The 21,566-nt window shown below is 39.9% G+C and overlaps 1 protein-coding gene and 1 long non-coding RNA gene across 6 annotated transcripts in view; one reads left to right on the top strand and one right to left on the bottom strand.

Moving 5' to 3' along the window:
* HPRT1 (hypoxanthine phosphoribosyltransferase 1) overlaps positions 1 to 10,949 on the bottom strand; it is a 70,597-nt gene extending 59,648 nt beyond the window's left edge. For 2 of the 5 annotated variants that reach the window (XM_081278195.1, XM_081278196.1), the window contains exon 1: positions 10,745 to 10,949. In XM_081278195.1, coding sequence (XP_081134321.1) covers positions 10,745 to 10,771 — 27 coding nt within the window. In that variant the 5' untranslated portion in view covers positions 10,772 to 10,949. The remainder of the gene's footprint in view (positions 1 to 10,744) is intronic. The other 3 variants (XM_081278198.1, XM_081278199.1, XM_081278197.1) reach the window with 3 other exon arrangements.
* A 2,048-nt stretch (positions 10,950 to 12,997) lies between these two features.
* LOC308639764 lies at positions 12,998 to 17,120 on the top strand. Its single transcript, XR_014020117.1, has 4 exons — positions 12,998 to 13,245; positions 14,656 to 14,708; positions 15,715 to 16,244; positions 16,465 to 17,120. It is a non-coding gene; the product is annotated as an uncharacterized lncRNA (long non-coding RNA).
* Positions 17,121 to 21,566: the final 4,446 nt, after the last annotated feature.

The raw sequence follows: 21,566 nt of genomic DNA, 5'->3' as shown, positions 1-21,566 counted from the left end.
AGGGCCTTGTGCATGTGAAACAAGCCCTCTACAAACTGAGCTATATCTCCAGTCCAAGAATGTAGAAGTAAAAAACAAAAAACAAACAAAAAAAAAACAACAAAAAAAAACATGATGTGAAATTTCCTTTAGGTCACAAAGTGAAAAAGAAAAATTATAAGGAGGTAAGATAAATGTGGCAAACATTGGTAATATTAAATGAGTGATTCACTACATTATTCTCTTCACTTTTGAGTCTATTTAAAAATTTATTTTAAAAATTTAGTACACTATAGTCTAATAAGTTAATATGCCATACAGAACAAAAACTGCTGTGACCCATCTCAAATACAAATAGCCTCTTTTATCTCAAAGTAGAGGAAAAACAAATACCAAAAAAAGCTAAATGATCCTTTAAAAACTCAAATATGAGATTATAATCAAATCATGAGGTGCCTTTAAGGTAGATACTCCAAAAGTTTGAATAGGAACACATATTGGTTGTCTTGGTATGTCCCAGACCTCACATACAAAATATTAAACCCCAATAATGTGGTACCTGTGGTGACAAAATGTACTTTGATTTTTTACAAATATTGTATATACACCTACCCCCCCAAAATACAACAAAATTATAAAACTTGTTATCTTTGGAAATGAGTTATACTGATTTTATTTAGTTCTTTACACCTCAAAAAGTATAGGACACTTTAAAAAGATACTTTAAATTGTTGGGCACAGTGGCATAACACCTGTAATCCCAGCAACTTGGAAGGCTGAAGCAGGAGGATCACATAGAGGCCAGTCTCAGCAATTTGGCAAGACCCTGTCTTAAAATTAAATGGCTGGGGATATAGTTCAGTAGTAAGGCATCCTTAAATTCAATCCCTAACCCCTCCCAAAGAAGATACATTAAATTAAAGTGAAATATTCAAAAGCTTATTTGGGGAAATAAATCAAGAAGGATTATAACACTATATATCCCATGATATTCAAAACTACCATATTTAAGTTGCTGGTGATATGGCAGCTTTCAAGAAATACTAGCCAAATCATAATGAAATCTCAATCTATCAGTTAATACCTATCAAATACTTCTTCCTGAAGTTAGCACTGTATTAAGTGCTTAAGGACAAGTAGTTTGACTTTTAATAAATCTAAAAATTACATATGAAAGGTTAAAATATTATTCACATAATCCAGTTAGATTCTGAGTTTTCTACTGCTGAAAAATTGAGTTCCATGTTGTCTCTTTTTCAAGCCTAAAAGCTCCATTTTGAGTTCAGACTTTGGTGGGTTTTTATATGTTGTCAGCCTGTAGTACTTCAGCAGTCAATATTTATTTGTTTTTAAACACACATTTTAATTAATAAGCAGAAAATTTTTCTATTTGGGGGAAAAAGGATTATGCCAAAACCTCTAAGATTAAGTGCTAATATATTTGCTAAACATTCATTTCATGTTTACATCAGAACACATTTACTAAAAAATTCAAAATGGGACATTTGTGTCATGCACAAGAGCATTCTAAGAACATTTTACAACATGTACTGAGTTTATAAATTTTATAAACTGAAATTTAGTTCAAGTTTTGAACTAAACTTGATAGAAGACAGACTGATTTTATAAGACAATACAATTAACATTCATGTCAGGCTCATCAGAATATATCTGCATCACCTGACAAGAACAGAAATATACCATTTCATATTGCCTTAAAATCAAGATCCAGAGTACCAAAATAACTCCCTTGAAACTGACTCACCCTTTTTCACCCAATTACTCACTGTCACAAGTCCAAACTAAGACTCATCCAGGATTCTTCAAAGACTACTGTATCTATAAAAATGGGTCAATGCCTGGCTACAGGTTCTACAAGTAGTCTAGGAACTTGGGAATCTGGTTTCAAAAAGTGAATGTGAATTCTGTCTAACATTCATCACAGACATATAGTTGAAGAATACAGACAGATCAGCAGGGATGTACTCCAAAATAGTAATTCTATCTCTGTCAACACAACAAACTGATTTCTTAGTGGTTTTTGTTTTTTGGTGGTGCTGGGGATCAAACCCAGGGCTTTGTGCATGCTAGGCAAGCACTCTTACCAACTGAGCTATTTCCCCAACCCCCAACAAACTGATTTCTAATTCAAAGGTTTTGATCCCAATCAAAATGGACTTACATGTCAAAGAGTAGATTTGTTGTTTTTTACTGAATCCTATATATTTTTAAAGATTTATTTATATTTTTTTGTTTCAAGTATAAAAAATGCTAATAAAACTCTTCCCAAAAGGCAAGAATAAAATGTATAAAACATATATCCCTTGAGGGGCTGGGGTTGTGGCTCGGTGGTAGAGCACTGGCCTAGCATGTGTGAGGCATTGGGTTTGATCCCTGGCACCACATAAAAATAAAAACAAATAAAATAAAGGTATTATGTCCATCTACAACTAAAAAAAAAATGTATCCATTGAAATTCTTTAGTCACAATTTTGTTTTATAAAGTCACAATTTTGTTTTATAAATGGATATTTGTAATAACTAGGCACTACAAGAAAATCTATATATAGGGGTGTATATCCTCTTTTTCTTTTTTTTTTTTTTTTGGTACTGGGGATTGAACCCAAGGGTGCTTAATCACTCAACCACTGAGCCACATCCCCAGCCATTTTATATGTTATTTAGAAACAGGGTGTTGCTGAGTTGCTTAGGTCCTTGCTAAACTGCTGAGGCTGGCTTTCAACTTGCAATCCTCCTGCCTCAGCCTCCTGAGCTGCTGAGATTATAGGCATGCACCACGGCACCTGGTGTATATTTTTCGTGTGTGTGTTTTTTTTGTGGGGGGGGGTAATGGGGACTGAACCCAGAGGCACTCTACTACTGAGCTACATCCCAAGTCTCTTTAAAAAAAAAAACTTATTTTGAGACAGGGTCTCATAAAGTTGCTGAGGCCTTGAACTTGGCAATCCTCCTGCATCAGCCTCCCAAGTTGCTGGTATTACAGGCATGTACCCCAGTCCAGATATATGTATGTATGTATGTATGTATGTATATCCATATCTATCTATCTATCTATCTATCTATCTATCTATCTATCTATCTATCTATCGCTGGGGATTGAACCCAGGGCCTCTTGTATACTAGGCACATGCTCTACCACTGAACTACAACCCTAGCCCTAGAACATGTATTCTTTGTACTTACAGAGTATATACTATATCATACCTATGAGAAGGGATTAAGTTTGACACAGCTAACCTCAATGAGCTTATAGCAGATTAGATGACAAGATATGTATATGAATAACCATAGCCTGCTATTAAAAAAAAGTTACAGGTAGTATTGTGATAGTGTAAGAGAAATCAAACTGACTTGGGAGCCTAACATGCACCTGGACCACTGCTATGAAATAACATATAAGAGATAAAATAGAACAAATGGAACCTCAGTTTTAATCATCCCAAACAGCATAACTTCATGTTTAATAGGTCCAAGAACTTCAATCTCTATAAAAGCTAGACAGAAATATACAAGGTGACCTATAATCTTATTAGCTAATGTGACATTGGCTAATATCTGATATTAATCTCATCTTATATGGAACAGTTAAAATCTAGTGGCTGCTTTGATAGGAAGGGTTAGAACTGGGGATTACAATATAATTACACAAAAATGCATTCCATTCACCTTGATTAGGCACAGTGCAATAGGTTTTATGGAAGATACAAAGATTATTTTATATTTACAGCCCTTCAAGAATTTATTATCTAGAGGGAAAAGCATAATACAACTATACAGTACAATAAAATTATAATCTGTAGCAAAATCTGATAAGCACATAGATGTAGATTATCAAATGTAGTTATATATGCACTAAACATAAACCTAGGACCCAAGGTTACTCAGCACTGACAATTCTCTCCATAACCAATACCAAAGTTTTGTTGTTGTTCTTTTGGTACCGGGGATTGAACTTAGGTGCACTTAACCACTGAACCACATCCCCAGTCCTTTTTTTGTATTTTAGAGACAGAGTCTCACCAAGTTGCTCAGGGCCTCGCTAAATTGCTGAGGCTGGCTTTGAACCCACAATCCTCCTGTCTCAGCCTCTCAAGCTGCTGGGATTACAGGCATGTGCCACTCCGCCTGGCTAGCAATCCCAATCTTAAAGTAGTCTTTATATTCTGTGGCCTTGATTATACATAGTAAAGACCACCACATGGCTAATGTTGAATCAGCATGGCCTTCTAAATAAACTAAGTGATAGTAGTGCCAAACTTTCTATGTGAATACAAATCACATGTTTTATTATGTGTAATGTGGTGTTGCCTGTGGTTATTACCAACACTTTCTAAAAGAACTATTAGTTTGCATAGGCATCATAACAAAATACCATATACTGGGTGGCTTAAACAATAGAAATTTATTTCTTATAGTTCTGAAGACTGAGAAGTCCAAGTTCAAGGTGCCTGCAAGGTAGGAATCATTCTGAAGCCTCTTCATTTGGTTTCTTTCTGGGCCTTCTCACTGTGTGTTCACAAGATCTCCTCTATAGCAAGTTCTCTGGTGCCACTTCTTACAGGTGCACTAATCCCATCAGATCAGGGCCTTATCCTGCTCTAGCCCTAATTACCTTCCCAAGACCCCATCTCCAAATACCACCACATTAGGAGTAAGGGCTTCAATATGTGAATTTTACGGGAGGGGGAAACACACAAATGCTCAGGCCATAACAAGCACCCATCATAAAAATGACTACAGAAGAACACAAAAAGGTCTTGAATGACTTTGAGGGAAGAGCCCAATTCAAAATATTTGGGGAGTACTCTGGAATAGCTGCAGTAGTAAACATGGAAAGGTGGTTTTCCCCCAGATCATTTTCCCACTATGGCCATTTCTGGCTACACTGGAAATAAAAAAAAAAATACAGGTTATGACAGCTCTGAATTGTTTACTGTTATCCACCTAGTTCAGAAATCTAAATGCACCTCCTTGAAGCTCTAGAACATAGCTTTCACATTCTAACCTATTTGTGTTACACTTGTCAGTGATAAAATCTGCACAGATACTTTTCTACCTTTTGTCTAGAATTAAATTAAATATTTTGGTATTATAAATTACTGAAATCATTTTATTTTCCAGTAAAAGTGGCACTACAAATTCTTAATAATTATGTTTGTTACATTGGTAATAATGACCTTCATGTGAAAACTCTTGTGGTTCACACATAAAATTTCTAATTATAAAGATATATTACCTTAAATTATAGTAAGCAAGGAAATTAACCCAAGCTAATATAAACCTTGCAATATTAATTTATCATCTGTGACAAGGACTGCTTAAATCTCTTTGTGGTAAAAAAATGACAATGTTTGTGGTTCTGAACAAGACAAAGCACAAGAGAGGAAGTGAGTCTTAAGTTACATGAATTAAAAGATGTACACTAGATAAAATACATTTGATTTTATTCCTAATAACCAACAATACCTCCAAGCTTCTAAAATGACAGAAACCACCAGGTGGCATATTTTTACCTTTTATAATTCAGATACAGTAAAATTTTCAAAAACTATCAAAATAGATAATATGCCATTCCCTTGGGACACTCTGTATTAACTTAGGTATTATAAACCCAAAATTATGACTTACTGATGCAGATACTCCTAAATATAAAAATAAGCTAGTAGTATGTTGATATTTCAAGTTTATATCATTTTTACAATATATGTGTGTGCACATACACACACACACACACACACACACACACATCTTCCTTGTGTTCCCTCCTAATGCTTAAACCACTATAAGCATTAATTTTTTTATTAGAGCATTATAATTATACATAGCATTTGGGTTCATTCTGACAAAATATTACATACAGGGAATTTGATTTCAATCCCCATTCTTTTCCCCTTTCCCACCCCTCCCCCATTCTTTCTCCTCTCCTCTATTGATCTTCCTTTCACTCATTTATTTTTCATTGGTATTTTCTTTTTTTTAAGAGAGAGAGAGAGGAGAGAGGGAGAGAGAGAGAGAGAGAGAGAGAGAGAGAGAGAGAGAGAGAGAGAGAGAAAGAGAGAGAGAGAGAGAGAATATTTATTTCTTAGTTTTCCGCGGACACAACATCTTTGTATGTGGTGCTGAGGATCAAACCCGGACTGCATACATGCAAGGCAAGCGCGCTACCGCTTGAGCCACATCCCCAGCCCGTCTTTTTTTTTTTTTTAAAGAGAGAGAGAGAGAGAGAGAGAGATTTTTTTAATATTTATTTTTTTTAGTTCTCGGCGGACACAACATCTTTGTTGGTATGTGGTGCTGAGGATCGAACCTGGGCCGCACGCATGCCAGGCGAGCGTGCTACCGCTTGAGCCACATCCCCAGCCCTTTCATTGGTATTTTCTACATATACATAAAAGTGAAATGACTTTCAGTACATTTATATGTATGTAACATGATATAACTGAATCCTTTCCATATTTCTTCCTCTTTCCCTTCCTTCCCCTCTCTCATTCTTCTTCAACTTCACAGATCTTCCCTATATCTTTATGATATCTGATTCCCTCCCTAACCACCTTCTTTCACTTATTTTGCTCTAGCTTCCACATGAGAGAAAACATTAGGCTCTTGATTTTTTTAAGTATGCCTTACTTCACTTAGCATGATAGTTTCCTGTTCTATCCATTTACCATCAAATGCCATTATTTCATACTTCTTTATGGCTGAGTAAAACTTCATAGTGTATACATACCACATTTTCTTGATCTATTCATCTATTGATGGGCATCTGGGTTGATTCCATAATTTTTTTTTCTATTGTGAATTGTGTTGCTATGAACACTGAAGTAGCTATATCACTATGGCATGCTAATTTTAGTTCTTCTGGATAAATATGGAGTGTGTCATATGATGAGTCATTCCTAGTTTTTTAAGGAGTCTCCAAACTGCTTTCTACAGTGGTTGTACTAATGTGCAGTCCTACTTGGTATCAAGATTATGATCATAGTGTCATGTCAAACTAAAAATGTCACCACTATTTTGGCTGTTGAGAATATTTAACTGGGAATGTGATTTTCTTTAGCTATAAAGGGATGTAGTACCAGTTTTTATTGATTCATTAATATGTGGAAGTTCTGAAAAAATTATATACCACATAAAAATGCCAATTACTACCATTAATATCAATATTGACAGTTGTTATTTTTCTGCCAGTGCTACCAAACTAACGTTTAAAATAATGTGCTACAAATTAGAATTCAAACACTTCAAATTGTTATGGAACTATAACTATCTTCAACCTTGTGCCTCTGAAAATTTATATATATATATATATATATATATATATATATATATATATATATATATATACATACACACACACACACATACATACACACACACACACACACACACATATCTCCAAAGTGAACATGTTTATTATTCCACCATGTACATTAATAAAAGATTATGGTATTTAGGTAAATTCATGTTCTTATACATGTAGTAGTTATGGGTTCACTTGCCAACGTGGGTAATAATGTATTCCTGAGTCAAGAATTGATTTCAATTCTTTTCTTGGTAGTACTGAACACAGAGCCATGAACGTGCTAGTTATATACTCCCCAGATCTTTTGTTTTATTTGAGACAGGATCTCACTAAGTTGCCCAGGTTGTCCTTGAACTTGTAATCTTTGTGCCTTCTGAATTGCTGGAATTATTGGCTGTACCACCATGCCCCAGTTTGATTTAATTTATTCTTCTTATTATTATTGCAATAGTGGGTATTGAACCCAGGTGGGCTTTATTGCTGAGCTACATCCCCAGCCTTTTTATTTTTTATTGTCACTAAGGCTGACCTTGAACTTATGATCTTCCTGATGCATCTTCCTGAGTAGCTGGGATTATAGGTATGTGTCATTCTGTCTGGTTAAAAAATAAAATTTAAGGAAAAAAATCTTTAATTAAAAAAAAAAAAAATTCCAAGATACCTCTTTTCTGCTGATCTGGTGGGTCCTTTTCTCACCTTTGCCACTTTGCAGATACAAACAATAGACAGAAAACAGTTAAGATGGAACTGTATGCTAGGCACTGTGGCACACAACCATAATCCCAGTACCTAGGAGGCTGAGTCAGGAGGATCACAGTTCAAGGCCAGCTTTAGCAACTTAGTGAAACCCTGTTTCAAAATAAATAAAAAGGGCTGGGGACATCACTCAGTGGGAAAGCATCCCCAAATTCAATCCCAGTACCCAGCCACTCCCAGTAAGATGGATTTGTAGTGTGCATGGCACAGTACTCAATTCATAGCAAGAAACCCCTAAGTTGGGCTGGCATTGTGGCTCGGAGGTAGTGCGCTTGCCTAGCCTGTGTGGGGCACTGGGTTCGATCCTCAGCACCACATAAAATAAAAAATAAAGATATTCCTATTTAGATTTCAGGGCTATCTTGGGACCTTCAGATAAATGTGACTCCCCTCCCCAACAGCTTCAATTATTGATATTCAAAAGGTTCATGATTTTTAAGTTAAATGTGATATTTTCAGCAGAAAGAATGTTTTTTCCTTTTTAAGTTATGACAAATTCTATTGAATATTTTAAGTCTAGAAAAAAGATGTGGTAGTATAAAAACAAGGGGAAATTGTAGCGAAAGAATTAAAACCACTTGCAAAATAAACATATTCTCATGTGATACTTGAAAAAAAATATATTGTGTCCACCTGTAACTAAAAAATACTTTTTAAAAAAAGAAGAAAAAAAGAAACCCCTAAACTGATTTGCTCCATTTCTTCATGATCTGAAAGTATAATTTTGGCCTACACTTATAGACTAATGTTAGTTTAAACCCTGTTGATAGTAAAGAGACAACTGTGGGTAAAAAAAAAATGCACCATTTTACTCATCCTGTAAAAATCACTAGCAGATGACTGGAGGTATAGCTTAGTGGTAGAGCATGTGCAAAGTCCTAAGTTTAATCCCCAGTATACACAGAAAAAAATCAGTAGCAGGGTAAGATTTACATTCAGTTAGTACAATATTACATTTCTAGCACTACCATCCTGAAGCTTAGAAGATATAGGCATATAAACTATATCTGATGTTTCACATTAATTTACAAAAATTCAGAAACTCCTTCTGAAATGAAAAAAGTAACACAGTTTCTATCAGGCAGGTCCAGGGTCAATTTCATCAAAGTGCTGTAGGGCACTACCATGTGTGTCCAAGGTCATTACTAGTTACTGTTTATCTACCTAATATGTAACTTTAGGGCATTTACATTAGATAAAATCAGCAAAATATTTATTACAATGCTTAAGAGATGCTAAGTATTTAATAAATATCTATTATTGTCACTCCTAACTTATTTTTTAGAGGTTAAGAACAGAATCTGGGGAAAGATAAATAAATTTCTTGATTTTCAAACAAAACCATTAATAGCCAGTTTTAGCAATGATAACTAATTCTCTGTATACTGGTGCAGGCATCATAGCCCTAAGCTAACTTAAATCCATTAAGAATACTCCTCTTTATGTTAAGTCACAATGCCTAATATAAAACAAAGTCTTTTCTTTCTTCGGGTTCAAGTGATTATTTATTCACTTAACAAACCATTACTGAAAACTTCCTACTACTAAGGCACTGTATATGTTGGAGGTATAGTTGTGATTCCTAACTTTATAATGTTTGTTTAGGGGCTGAGGTAGCTCAGTGGTACAGCATTTGCCTAGCATGCCCAAGGCCTTGGGTTCCATACTCAGCATCACAAAAACAAAATAAGTTTAAATGGGAGAGACAATCAACAGGTACCTAGGAAAGAAATTGCTAAATCAACAATGACAATAATCATATTAAAGGAGGCTAAGGCATTTAACTGTCAGGAGGACACAGAGCTTTGGCTATTTTAATAATCATGATCAGAAAGGTTGGGAAGAGGTGACAACAATTTAGCTAGATCAAAAAAAAAAAAAAAAAAAAAGAACCAATGAGGGTGAAGACAAGATACTAGAGGCTAGTTGTGGTAAGAACGTCCTTGAAAGCAAAGACCAGGATTGTATTTTTAATCTACGCAGCATCAAAAGAGCACAGGGTCCGGATTCAAGTATATCTGAAATCAAGGCCTGCTACTTCTGGGCCGTGGGAAAATGACCTGTTTTTTCACTAGCTTCGTGGTGTGTAAAACAGGCTCGAAAAGGGTTACAGGGGCTGTTGGGAGGATCCAATGAGGCAATGCGCATTCCCACAAATATGAATTATAGCATCTGCAAAATGAAATGTAAAGCCCAGTTCCCTCCACGCCCTCCCAATGGGCGTTTTCGGGCTGAGGCTCCCTCACGAGACGCTCAAGGACTTCACCACCGCCCGCGCCCCCAAACTTCCAGGGAAGGGCTTCTCTAGAGAAAGCTCCCACACTCCCACCCCGCCTCATCATTCCAAAATCAGCCCACGGCTTCTCCCCACAGCATGCTCGCAGGCGGCACTTGTCAACCAAAACGCCATTTCCACCTTCTCTGCCCACACGCAGCCCTCTTTTCCAGGGCTCTCCCAAGAAGGGACCCACCCTAAACCCCGCCATTCTGTCCTCCCTGCCGCCCTCAAATGACGTAAAGTCAAACCAGGGAACCTGTGACCGCCTCCGCCCCCCGGGGTTTCCCCCTACACCAAGGCCCCCAACGCGCAGTGCGGGCCTGGCGCCACAAGGCTGGGCCGCCGCAACTCCGCAGCTGGCCAGAGCCGGGCTGGGCCGGGCTGGGCTCGGGAACCAAATTGCTCACCACGACGCTAGGGCTGCGAGTCGCCATCACGGAACCGGCTGACGTGCGGCTGACGGCAGTCTGAGAAGGAGGAAGCCCGCGGAGAGGCAGAAGAGGCGGCGGGGGCGCTGCAGGAGGTGGCACAGCGCCGGAAAGCCAAGAGGTTTGTCCTAACCTCTTCGCCGCCGCTGTCTAGGCAACCGCTCAGACCGAGGAAGAGGCAGGCCCCGCCCCAGCCCCGCCCCCTCCTGCGCCGCCCGCGTGCTCGCCAGCGCGCCTCCTCCGCTGGCTACCGGTTTCCACGCTCACGAGGTGGCCGTGGGAATTTTCTTCCGGAAGAGCCGGCGATTGCTGCTGTGCAGCTTCTGTCTCTCTTTCCCTCAGCCTCCCATTCAGAGGATCCCCAAATTCTCAAACCTACCTCTGCCCGCATTGTTCCTAGTTGTCCTAAACTGAACACCAGCTTTCAGGTTTCCATCAACACAGGCGTCCCCTTGCCAAGACCTTGTACTACATTCTGGCTTCCATTTTCCTGATTCTTGGCCCAATGCTTTCAAAAACCCTTACCTGATTTTAAGAATTGAGACCTAAAGCCCCAGAGGCAGTCAGATCAGGGTACAAATCTGAAACACCTGACAGCTTTGTAACCAACTGCAAAATCAGACTCTGAGCCTCTTTTTGCCTCATAAATAGAATGGGCAAATAACAGTACACCAACAATATTTTTATGAGGATTAAAGGTGAGTGTAGTGTATGTGTTTTAGTACTTAGGAAAGTACACAATGGGAACTATTGCTATTAATGATTTTTATTTTTGCCTCCACAATTTACTACATGGGATTAGAAAAAAATCTGTCCCTCAAGACTCTCAAACAGATAAAATAAGCAATCAACACTGGCTTCTAGTGACACCATTTCTAATGTCCTCACCTGTAAAACTGTAGCACCCACTGAAGGTGTTTCTTCCTTCTTTTGAATGACCTCCTGCACCTTTTGAAAATTAACGGCCTTGCGGGTGGCCTTCTTCAGGCCCGCCAAGAGGCAGGATGTAAAAAGGTCACGAGACTGTAAGCCTCCAGGGGTGTTGTAATCCCACAGGGGATCCTGCTCTGGGACAGCATGAGGGCCCGTGGGGTGGTTGGGATTGGTCCTATGATTTTCATCAGCATGGGCTTGGGCTAGCTCCCAGACCCGGCGCCTTTCCTCGGGGAGAAGTGTATTGGCCAAGAGCATGTAGATGTCATGATGAGTGAGGCTATATGCTTGCAGGACCCACTGGAACTCCTGAATGTAAGTGGTGGGGTCAGTGGTGAATGAGCCTAGCTTCCTCTCTAGCTGACTAATGTCCGACATGGAGAAGGGCACATGTACTCTGATGACACCCTCGGGACCAGCTACCTCATGAAGGGGTGCGATTGTTTTGGGGGTGGGAAGGAGTCCCTTAGACCTGGTAACAGGAGGACTGAAAGAGGCAGGCTGCGGACAGGAAGGAGAGGGAGGGGAAGGGGGTGTCTCTGCGGAGGAGGAGGTGGAGGGCGGAGGGGAGGGGGATGAAACGGAAGGCTGAGGATCCGTGGAATCAGGCAGAGGAAGAGGAGGGTATAGCGGGAGAGATGGGGCGGATGGGGCTGGGGGATAAGGTGGGGGTTCATCTGCCGGGTTGAATGAGGAAGAATCTGCGAAGTAAGGAGTAGAAGCAGGGGAAGAGAGGGGTTTGCAAGCAAGGAGGACTTGAGAAGGAGAGCAGGAGGAGCAGAGAGCAGGGTGCTGTGCGAGAAGGCTAAAACCTTCAACGCAGGGAATTTCCCTCCACTTTTTCAGGCGCCAGCAATAGTTAAAAAGGTCCCGGAGGAGGTTTGAATCTAAGGAGCCTTCTGGAGGCCAATGATTGCCATTATCCAGTGGATATGTAGGCCAATCTCGGGTACAGAATTTGATTAGAAGTTTGGGCTTGATGTCTGCTGTGAGGGAGAGTGTGGCCAGATTTTTTATTAGACATTTGAGAGGTGAGGCTTCAGGTACAGACGAAGAGGTGCCCATAGTCACAGGGAGAGATGGAAGAGAGAAAGAGAGAGAGAATAAGAGTAAGCGAGAGAGACAAAGGGAAAACCCGGGCTGGAACGGTTTCCTGGACGCTCAGGGCGAACGGGGGTCAAGTGGGCGTCCCCAAAATGACCAGCTGTCGCAAGGAAATACAGAGGGCACTACCAGTGAAGTGCGATCTGTGAGACCCAATGGGGTCGGAGCCACGGGCGACCTGACCTCAGGAAAGTTTTTGACTGCAGCGAAAAAAGTCAGCAATGAAAACAGAGCTCCAGCTCCGGCAGAATGCAGCTCCAGGCTGGGAGTTCAGCTCCCTGAGCAGAAAAGCAGCTTCAGCGGGACACAGCAGCCCCGAAGGACACAGCAGCTGTAGCCGGCAGCGGCAGCGGAGGAGGAAAAAAAACAGAGAGCCTCTCGTGTAAACTCAGAAGCCTCACGCCCCAAAGGGAAACGGATCGCCAGAGGGTCCACTGTGACCGGTAAAGGTCTTAGTGGGGTGGGTTCCCTCTTCCCTACCGGGTGTCTGGAGTGTGATCACGGTCACAGTACCAGTGTAAGCCCGAAGGGAGTTGGCGAGCCGGGAAAAGGGAAACTTACCTAGGTCAGATCAGGGTGAGTGCAGGGAGCCAGCGTCTGAAAAGAGCGGACCAGGGCTGAGTGTCTCTGCGGAGCTGGGGACGGGACTCTTGTTAGAAAGAGCTCACCGTATCGGAGCCACGGCACCAGAATGAAAGAATTCCCCACGCAAAGACACTTCGCCGGGAGAATTCCAATTTTATTGCAAAAGGCTGTGTGCTTATATAGAACTAAAGGGGAGATGGCAGGGCTTAGATAAATGGCAGGCCACCCGTTTATTGGCAAGTTCTTCCAGATATCAGCTCCGGAGTCCAGGAATTAGTTCTGACTGGGGCTAAGGTTCCCCGCCAGCGAGATATGAAATTGGCGCCGGCGGGAGAGTTCACACGGGGCGGGAACTTTTCGCGCCACTGCAGAAAAGAGGAAGGTAGGAAGAAGAGGTCCTTAGGCGCCATGTTGGGGTTTTTCTCTGGGGTATGGCTGCCGTTTATACTTTTCCCAACACCCACCACAGTGCGATGGTAGTTTTTGTGAAACTGGGCAAGTCATTGCACTTCTCTGAGCCTCAATCCTTTCCATCTGAAACATAACAATAAAACTAAGCGGGGTGGTACATGCTTATAATCCCAGCTAATTGGGAGGCAGAGGGAGGATCACAAGATTTTAAGGCCAGCCTCAGCGAAATAAAGGACTCAAGTGTAGCTCACTGACAGAGTGCACCTGGGTTCAATCCCCAGTATACCCCCAAAAAATGTCTAATAGAGTACTTGGTTCAATACATTATAATACCAATGTCCAGTGTTTCATAATTTTGCCTTAACAGTTTGTCATGATATTTATCCCCCTATTCTGTGTAAGGTTTCTTATTCATTCTTCTGTTGATAAACATTTAACCAGTTGCTAGGTTTGAACTATTACAAATAGTTCTGCTATGAACATTTTTATGTGTCTTTTGGTGAATATATGAATGCTTTTCTATTTGGCATAGACTTTGAAGTTTGTATTAGCACATTTTCATTATTTAGCTCCTTAACATTTTTCTCTACCTAGAAGTTAATTCTGAGAACTTCCAGTTATATATTTGTCTCCAGATACATGTGGATTCAACTACCATATTTGTTTCTAAATCAGAAACACAACTATTCGGAATCCTTCCAGCTTGCTTTTGGCTTGCCATTCCTTTCTCCAAATCCAGATATTACTGTGTTTTAACAGTAGATTTGAAATAGTGAGAGCCAGGTGATTGCATAGACAAAGAAACAGTATAACCAGTCATTCTATTTGGTAACTTGGAATTTTTATTTGTATTTAAGATGGAAAACAGCCAACAGAGTGCAATCTATGAAGATGTAATACTGTGTTTTTAGTAAGTGAAAATCTGGTTCATATACTAAATACTTTACTGAAATTTGGACATATTTAAAATTGAAAGTTATTCTTTTAAAATTTTTAATTGCTTTAAAACTAAAGATGAAATCAACAAAATAATTTTACTGGGGCTGGGGATGTGGCTCAAGCAGTAGCGCGCTCGCCTGGCATGCGTGCGACCCGGGTTCGATCCTCAGCACCACATACCAACAAAGATGTTGTGTCCGCCGAGAACTAAAAAATAAATATTAAAAATTCTCTCTCTGTCTCTCTCTCCCCTCTCTCACTCTCTCTTTAAAAAAAAATAATTTTACTAACTCTACATGATTTTATTGAAAATCTTTTTGTCATATAGAGTAGGGTCAGGTTGATGGGTACAGTGGCACATGCCTGCAATACTCGAAAATCAGAAGGCTGAGGCAGGAGGATCACAAGTTTGAGACCAGCCTCAGCAGCTTAGTGAGGTCCTAAGCAATTTATTGAGATGCTGTCTCGAAATAAAAAGGACTAGGGATGACTCGTAGTAATTAAGTGCCCCTGGGTTCAATCTCTGGTACCAATAAATAAATAAATAAATAAAATAGAGTCAGGGATATAAAAAAAATCTACTCTGGTCTGGCACCATGGCACACACCTGTAATCCCAGTGGCTTGGGAGGCTTAGACAGGAGGATTGCAAATGCAAGGCCAGTCTCAGCAAATTAGTGAGGCCCTAAGCAATTTAGTGAGACCCTGTGTCAAAATAAAAAACAAAAACCGCTAGCAATGTAGCTCAGTGGTATATTGCCCCTGGGTTAGACCTCACTACCTTCCCCCACACAAAAAAATCTACTCTGACTGAGGATGTAACTCCGTGATAAGAGTACTTGCCTGGCTGAGGCCCGAGTTTGCCACAGCACTGCAAAAAGAAGAAAACAAAAGATTTTCCTTCCTCAATATGCTTTTCCAGAAATAATTTTGTAATATACTTGTTTGAACATAATATCAATTATTTCTGCTCCACAGGTTTCTTGATTAAGACCATGACTTTATCATGGTGCTGTGCTCCTCCAAAGTTTATATTTCTATTAAAAAAGTTATTAACATAAAAATACTTATTGTATGTTGAATTCTTAAACTGAATTGACAGTAGCTTTCTCAATAATGTCAGAGGTTTCACCTTCATCAGAATCGATCTCCATAGCTTTGAAAAATTGAACTATTATTGGAATTAACTGTGATGATTGTGTGTGTCAACTTGGCTGACCACTAGTGCCTAGATATTTGGTGAAACATTATTCTGGATATTTCTGTGAAGATATTTTTTTTGGATGAGGTTAACATTTAAATCAGTGGACTCTGAGTAAAGCAGATTACCCTCCATAATTTGTGTGGGCCTTATCAGTGCATGGCCTTAACACTACAAGGACTGACCTCCCCTGAGTGAGAAGGAATTCTGCCAGCAAACTGGCTGTGGATTGAAACTTCAACTCCCTGTGTCTCCAGCCTGCTGCCTACCCCATCAAATTTAGGACTTACCAAGCCTCCACAACAAGGTGAGTCCATTTTTAAAAATCTCTCTCAGTATAGAAATAGATATATCTAAATATGTATGCATATCCATCCTGTTCTGTTGCTATGGAAAACCTCAACTAATAGAACTGATTTTCTAATTGAAGAATATATAATGGCATCAATATATAACTGGCACTGCTTGTAAAGTTATTCTGCAAATAGAGCTACTCATTGAAAGTATTGCTTCACTTTTTGTCACAGGCAAGCCAACTTGAAATGGAATATGAGGAAATGAATTTTGAAGAAAAGTTACTGATCTAAACAAAAATGATTCACAGAGCCATAAAGAAATGTCCTCTCCATAGCAGCACCTCTTGAAATCCTCATCTTTCGCTGGGCATGGTGGTGGATTCCTGTAATCCAAGCTACTTGGGAGGCTTTGGTAGGAGGATCACAAGTTCAAGGCCAATCTCAGAAACTTAACGAGACCCTGTCTCAAAAATGAAACATAAAAAGGGATGGAGATGTGGCTCAGTGGTTAAGCATCCATGGGTTCAATACCTGGTACTAAAAAAAAAAAATCATCATCTTTAGGCATGGGTTTCTTAAAACAACTACAGACCTTGAGATAGATACTGATACTTTCCCTTCTCTTGGAAGACTTGTTTTCTGGTTTTCATGTGGTTGGTGACATCATTGTGCCCCAAGAGTGCATGATGAATGCTGACAAATGTTTTGTGTACATTACTCAGCCATCACCAACTTTATTGAGAAACAGATTTGGTGGTTATTTTTTTATTAATTATGCACTTTAGTATTTGAACTCATATGCTGAAAGACTTGACTGCAAAATTTAAAAAATAAATACCAAACAATTAAATAATGGAATGTAGATTTGTGCCATATAAATAATGACAAAATCATTGAACTAAGAGCATTCAGACTCCCAGCTATATGTTCTATGGCCCAACTCCTCTGTCTATATTTCCTGAAAATATTTTATGTACATGTAAAAAATATAATTTCCTGCATCCGCTGGCCTACTGTCTGGTAGCCTGGTAGCTTCCTTTATCTTGCAGGCTTTGGCATGTGTACAATTGGCTGGTACAGCAGCTATCAGCAAGGGGCACAATGGGCAATAGTCCCTCACTCCCTTCTGGGAATGGAATGAATTACTTGTCCTTAACCCCTAGAGTCTTGAGTATCCTTGTTCTGTTATCAGTGAACACCCTACTGCTGTTCTTGGGCAGGAGTCATTACATTATATCTGGAGATTAGGAAAAGGGAGAAGAGTTATCACTATTGTCTTTGTTTAAGCCTGTTGTGAGAACTCTGGTTCTCTGTATATGCATCTCCCAAGCCAGCAGAAACTGGAATTAAAACATTGTGATCCACCAGACCCAGCCTGCCTTATTTCAATGTAACCATTATATTAATACTTTAATTCTTTAGAAATTAAAAAATCTGGGAAAAATGAAAAATTGGACAAAAGCCTGGAAAAACCGATATAAACTGGGACTGTCCTAGGAAAACTGGGATGCATAATCCTCCTACAGTGGTATAAGGGTGGGATGGGGAATGCTTTCCAAAGCTGCTCATGGCTGCTCTTAAACTGCAGGATTCTAATCTGATTGCAATTTAGTTCCTCTCCATTTCTCACTGGCCTCACTAATTGTGCTTTAGACTGTTGGAGACCTCCGGTTCTATGGGCTACCACCCTGTTCCCAGTTTCCTTTACTTTAGAATTGTGTTTGGATCCCTTCTGAACCACTGTCTCCTCAACTCCTGGAGGTCCTTTGTACTCCTCTTAGTCTGCTTTGCCAAGATGGCTAAACCACACCCTGGCTTAACTTCACAGCCTGTTTTGTCAACTAAGCTACTGAGCAATATTGGAGAAAATCCCACAAGTGTGGCGATTGGTAGGTAATCTCTACACATTCATAGTCTTCAATCTTAGCTGGGTCCTCAACACCCCTCCACAGTTCTTTCCAAATCCTTGGTCAGCTTCCTTTTGACTCCCCTCAGTGATGCTCTGAATATTCTTCCTCATTTAACCCCACTCTCAGCAATCTAAAAAGATCAGTTCAAACCATTAATTTACAAAGAGATTGAAGAACTTGGGAATGAACCCCATCCATTCGCATCTATACTGCTTCTTCCCCTGTTTCCTCCAGGCTCAGAGGTAAAGTGTTCATAAAGCTTACTGGTCACTTTTGAGTTGGTTGGAGTTAGTCTGGTTGGTAAAACAGGAGATGGCATTTGGGGACCACTGCCAAGTTATGTCAATTTTGTTTGTTTTTCTCCTGGTGCTAGGGCTCAAAACCAGGCCCCCATATGCGCTAGACAAGCACTCTACCACTGAACTATTATAGCTGCAGCCCTCTGAGAAGCTACTTTTGATCACAGCTGAGTTTATGCTAATAAATGACTTAGAGTGGTGCCCCTAGATAACCTCAGGATGGGGCTAGTGATTGAGTGTTAGCTGGTTGGAACTTTCACACACACCCCCAACCAACCTCTGGCAAGCAGGGAGATTGAGCTCTAAAAAAACTCTTTTTTTTTTTTTTTTGGTTTTGCTGGGGGTTGGACTCAGAGACTCACACATGCCAGGCAAGCACTTTATCACTGAGCCACATCCCCAGCCCCTAGAAAAAACTCTTGAACAATAAGATTTGGTGAGCTTCTGGGTTGCTAAACACGGAGGTACTGGGAGGGTGGTGTGCCCAGAAGGCATGAAAGTTCCATGCTCCCTCCCCTATCTTGCCTTGTACATCTCTTCCATCTGGCTGTCTGCATTCTTAGTAATATCCTTCATAATAAACTAGTAACTTAAATGTTTCCTTGAATTTCATGAGATATCCTAGTAAATTAATTGAACCTTTGGAGGGAATAAGGGAAACTCCCCATTTATAGTTTGTTGTTGGAAGTACAGGTTATAACCTGGGGCTTATAATTGGCATCTGAAGTGGGAAAAACAAGCTTGTGGGAACCAATCCCTTAATCTGTGGGTCTTGATGCTATCTCAATTTATAGGCCATCCAGCTGGTATCTGCTGAAGAATCTCTTGATATATGTGAGAAAACCTGTATATATCTGGCACCAAAATTGCTCTGTGCTATGTTGAGTGAGAGGGATAGTTTTTTTTTTCCCCTAGTACAGTACAGTACCTTACACCTAAACCATCTTTAGAGTTCTCCTAAATGGGTGTGGAGTACCAAAGACTTGCTCCCTCCCCTTATAGGATTATAGGATCACAAGCCAAAAAGGGGGAATGGGCCGGGTGCAGTGGCACATGCCTGTAATCCTAGTGGATCAGCTTTGGAGGCTGAGGCAGGAGATTATGAGTTCAAAGCTAGCCCCAACACAAGTGGCACTAAGCAACTCAGTGAGACCCTGTCTCTAAATAAAATACAAAATAGGGCTGGGGATGTGGCTCAGTTTCTGAGTGTCTCTGAGTTCAATCCCCAGTACCAATAAAAAAAGGTGGGGGGATGGGGCATGCCTTAGAAATAATTAAGTATGGCGTGGTGATGTAGCTCAATGGTAGAGCATTTGTCTGGCATGTGTAAGACCCTGGGTTCTACCCCAGCACTGCAATTAAAAAAAAGAAGAATTAACTATGGTTAACTATGCACCATATATTCTTAATGAACAATAGACTTTACCTATATAAAACTAACCTATAGTTTTAAAACTACAGTTTATTAACTATAATCTATTAAGTGTTATTTTAAAACTATAGGTTAGTTTTTTTGTGGGGGGGGTTACTTGGGATTCAACTCAGGGGCAATTTACTACTAAGCTAGGATCCCCACCCCTTTTTATTTTTTCCTTATAACTTTTTTCCACATTTTTAAAATTTTGTTTTAGTTGTAGTTGGACACAACACCTTTATTTTATTTTTATGGGGTTCTGAGGATCAAACCTAGTGCCCTGCATGTGCTAAGTGAGTTCTCTATGCCTGAGCCACAACTCCAGCCCTTTTTTCCACATTTTTGATGAGTGTATTATAGTTGTACATAATGATGGGATTTGTTGTTACATATTCAGACATGCACACAGTATGACAATAAAATTTGGCCAATATCCCTCGTCAGCACTTTCCCTCTCGCTCCCCTCTTCCACCCTCTGGTCCCTTTCCTCTACTGATCTTCCTTTGATTTTCATGAGATCCCTGCCCCACTACCTTTCTTTTCCTTTTTCCTCTCTAGCTTCCACATATGAGAGAAAACAGAACCCTTGACCTTTTGAGTTTGGCTTACTTCATTTCACATAATGGTCTCAAGTTCCATCCATTTTCCTGCAAATAACATAATTTCATTCTTCTCTGTGGCTGAATAAAACTACATTGCGTATATAGGCCCCATTTTCTTTACCCATTCATCTGTCAATGGACACCTAGTCTGGATAGTTAGGCTATTGTGAATTGTGCCTCAGGCCCTTTTTAAGTTTTTATTTTGAGCAAGGTCTTATTAAGTTGCTTAAGGCCTCAATAAGTTGCTGAGGCTGACCTTGAATTTCTAATCCTCCTCTCTTAGCCTCCTGAGCCACTGGGATTACAAGTGTGCCACATTAGTGCCTGGCTACAGGTTAGTTTTATACAGGTAAACTGTTATTGTAATGAATTATATCTTTTCAAGCAGGGCAGTAACAAATTCATGTTCATGTGTAAGGGTTAACAAAGTAACAGTTAACAAAATGATTTGTAAGGAAGATTTTATTAATATGTTTACAATACCTCTATTGTTTGACAGGCACTTATAGCATACACTTTACATGATAGATTTTAACACCCAGGAGATTTATGATGTCTTCACTGTTGATAATATGTTCTAGCCCTCAGGGTTATCACACACTAAATAGTTACAGGCAGGTCCATTAACTCATGTACTATTCCCTAATAGGGTATTCTTCTTTCTTCCATTCTGATACTTTTGGTTATTAAAATAAATGAACCAGAACCATTTGGTGTTTCTATAGGTGACCTCTGCTCTCTATTTACAATTGCCTGAAGGTGCCTGTTACAAATTAGATAGTGCTGTCCAAGATAGTGGCCACTAACCACACAGGTGGCTATATAAACTAAGTTTAAATTAATTAAAGAAAATTTAAAGTTTGGTTCCTCAGTTCTACTAGGCACATTTCAAACATTCAATAGCCACTTGTAGTTAGTATGAGACCGTGGCAAATAGAATATTTCCATCGTTGCATAAAGTTCTGTACAGTTCTGGGCTAGAAAATGAGTCTTTGGGAAGGGATGACAAAGAACAATCTCAGAGCCTCAATAGGAAAGGCTATGCTAGAATCAGGCTTCTCAGTGTAAGCCAATCCTGTTGCCAGGTGCATAAAACTGACAGACTGTT

Source organism: Spermophilus citellus, assembly GCF_964194105.1.
Source record: "Spermophilus citellus genome assembly, chromosome: X".
Lineage (NCBI taxonomy): Eukaryota > Metazoa > Chordata > Mammalia > Rodentia > Sciuridae > Spermophilus > Spermophilus citellus.
The sequence above is the reverse complement of the archived record's forward strand: the minus strand, read 5'-3'. Positions and strand labels throughout refer to the sequence as shown.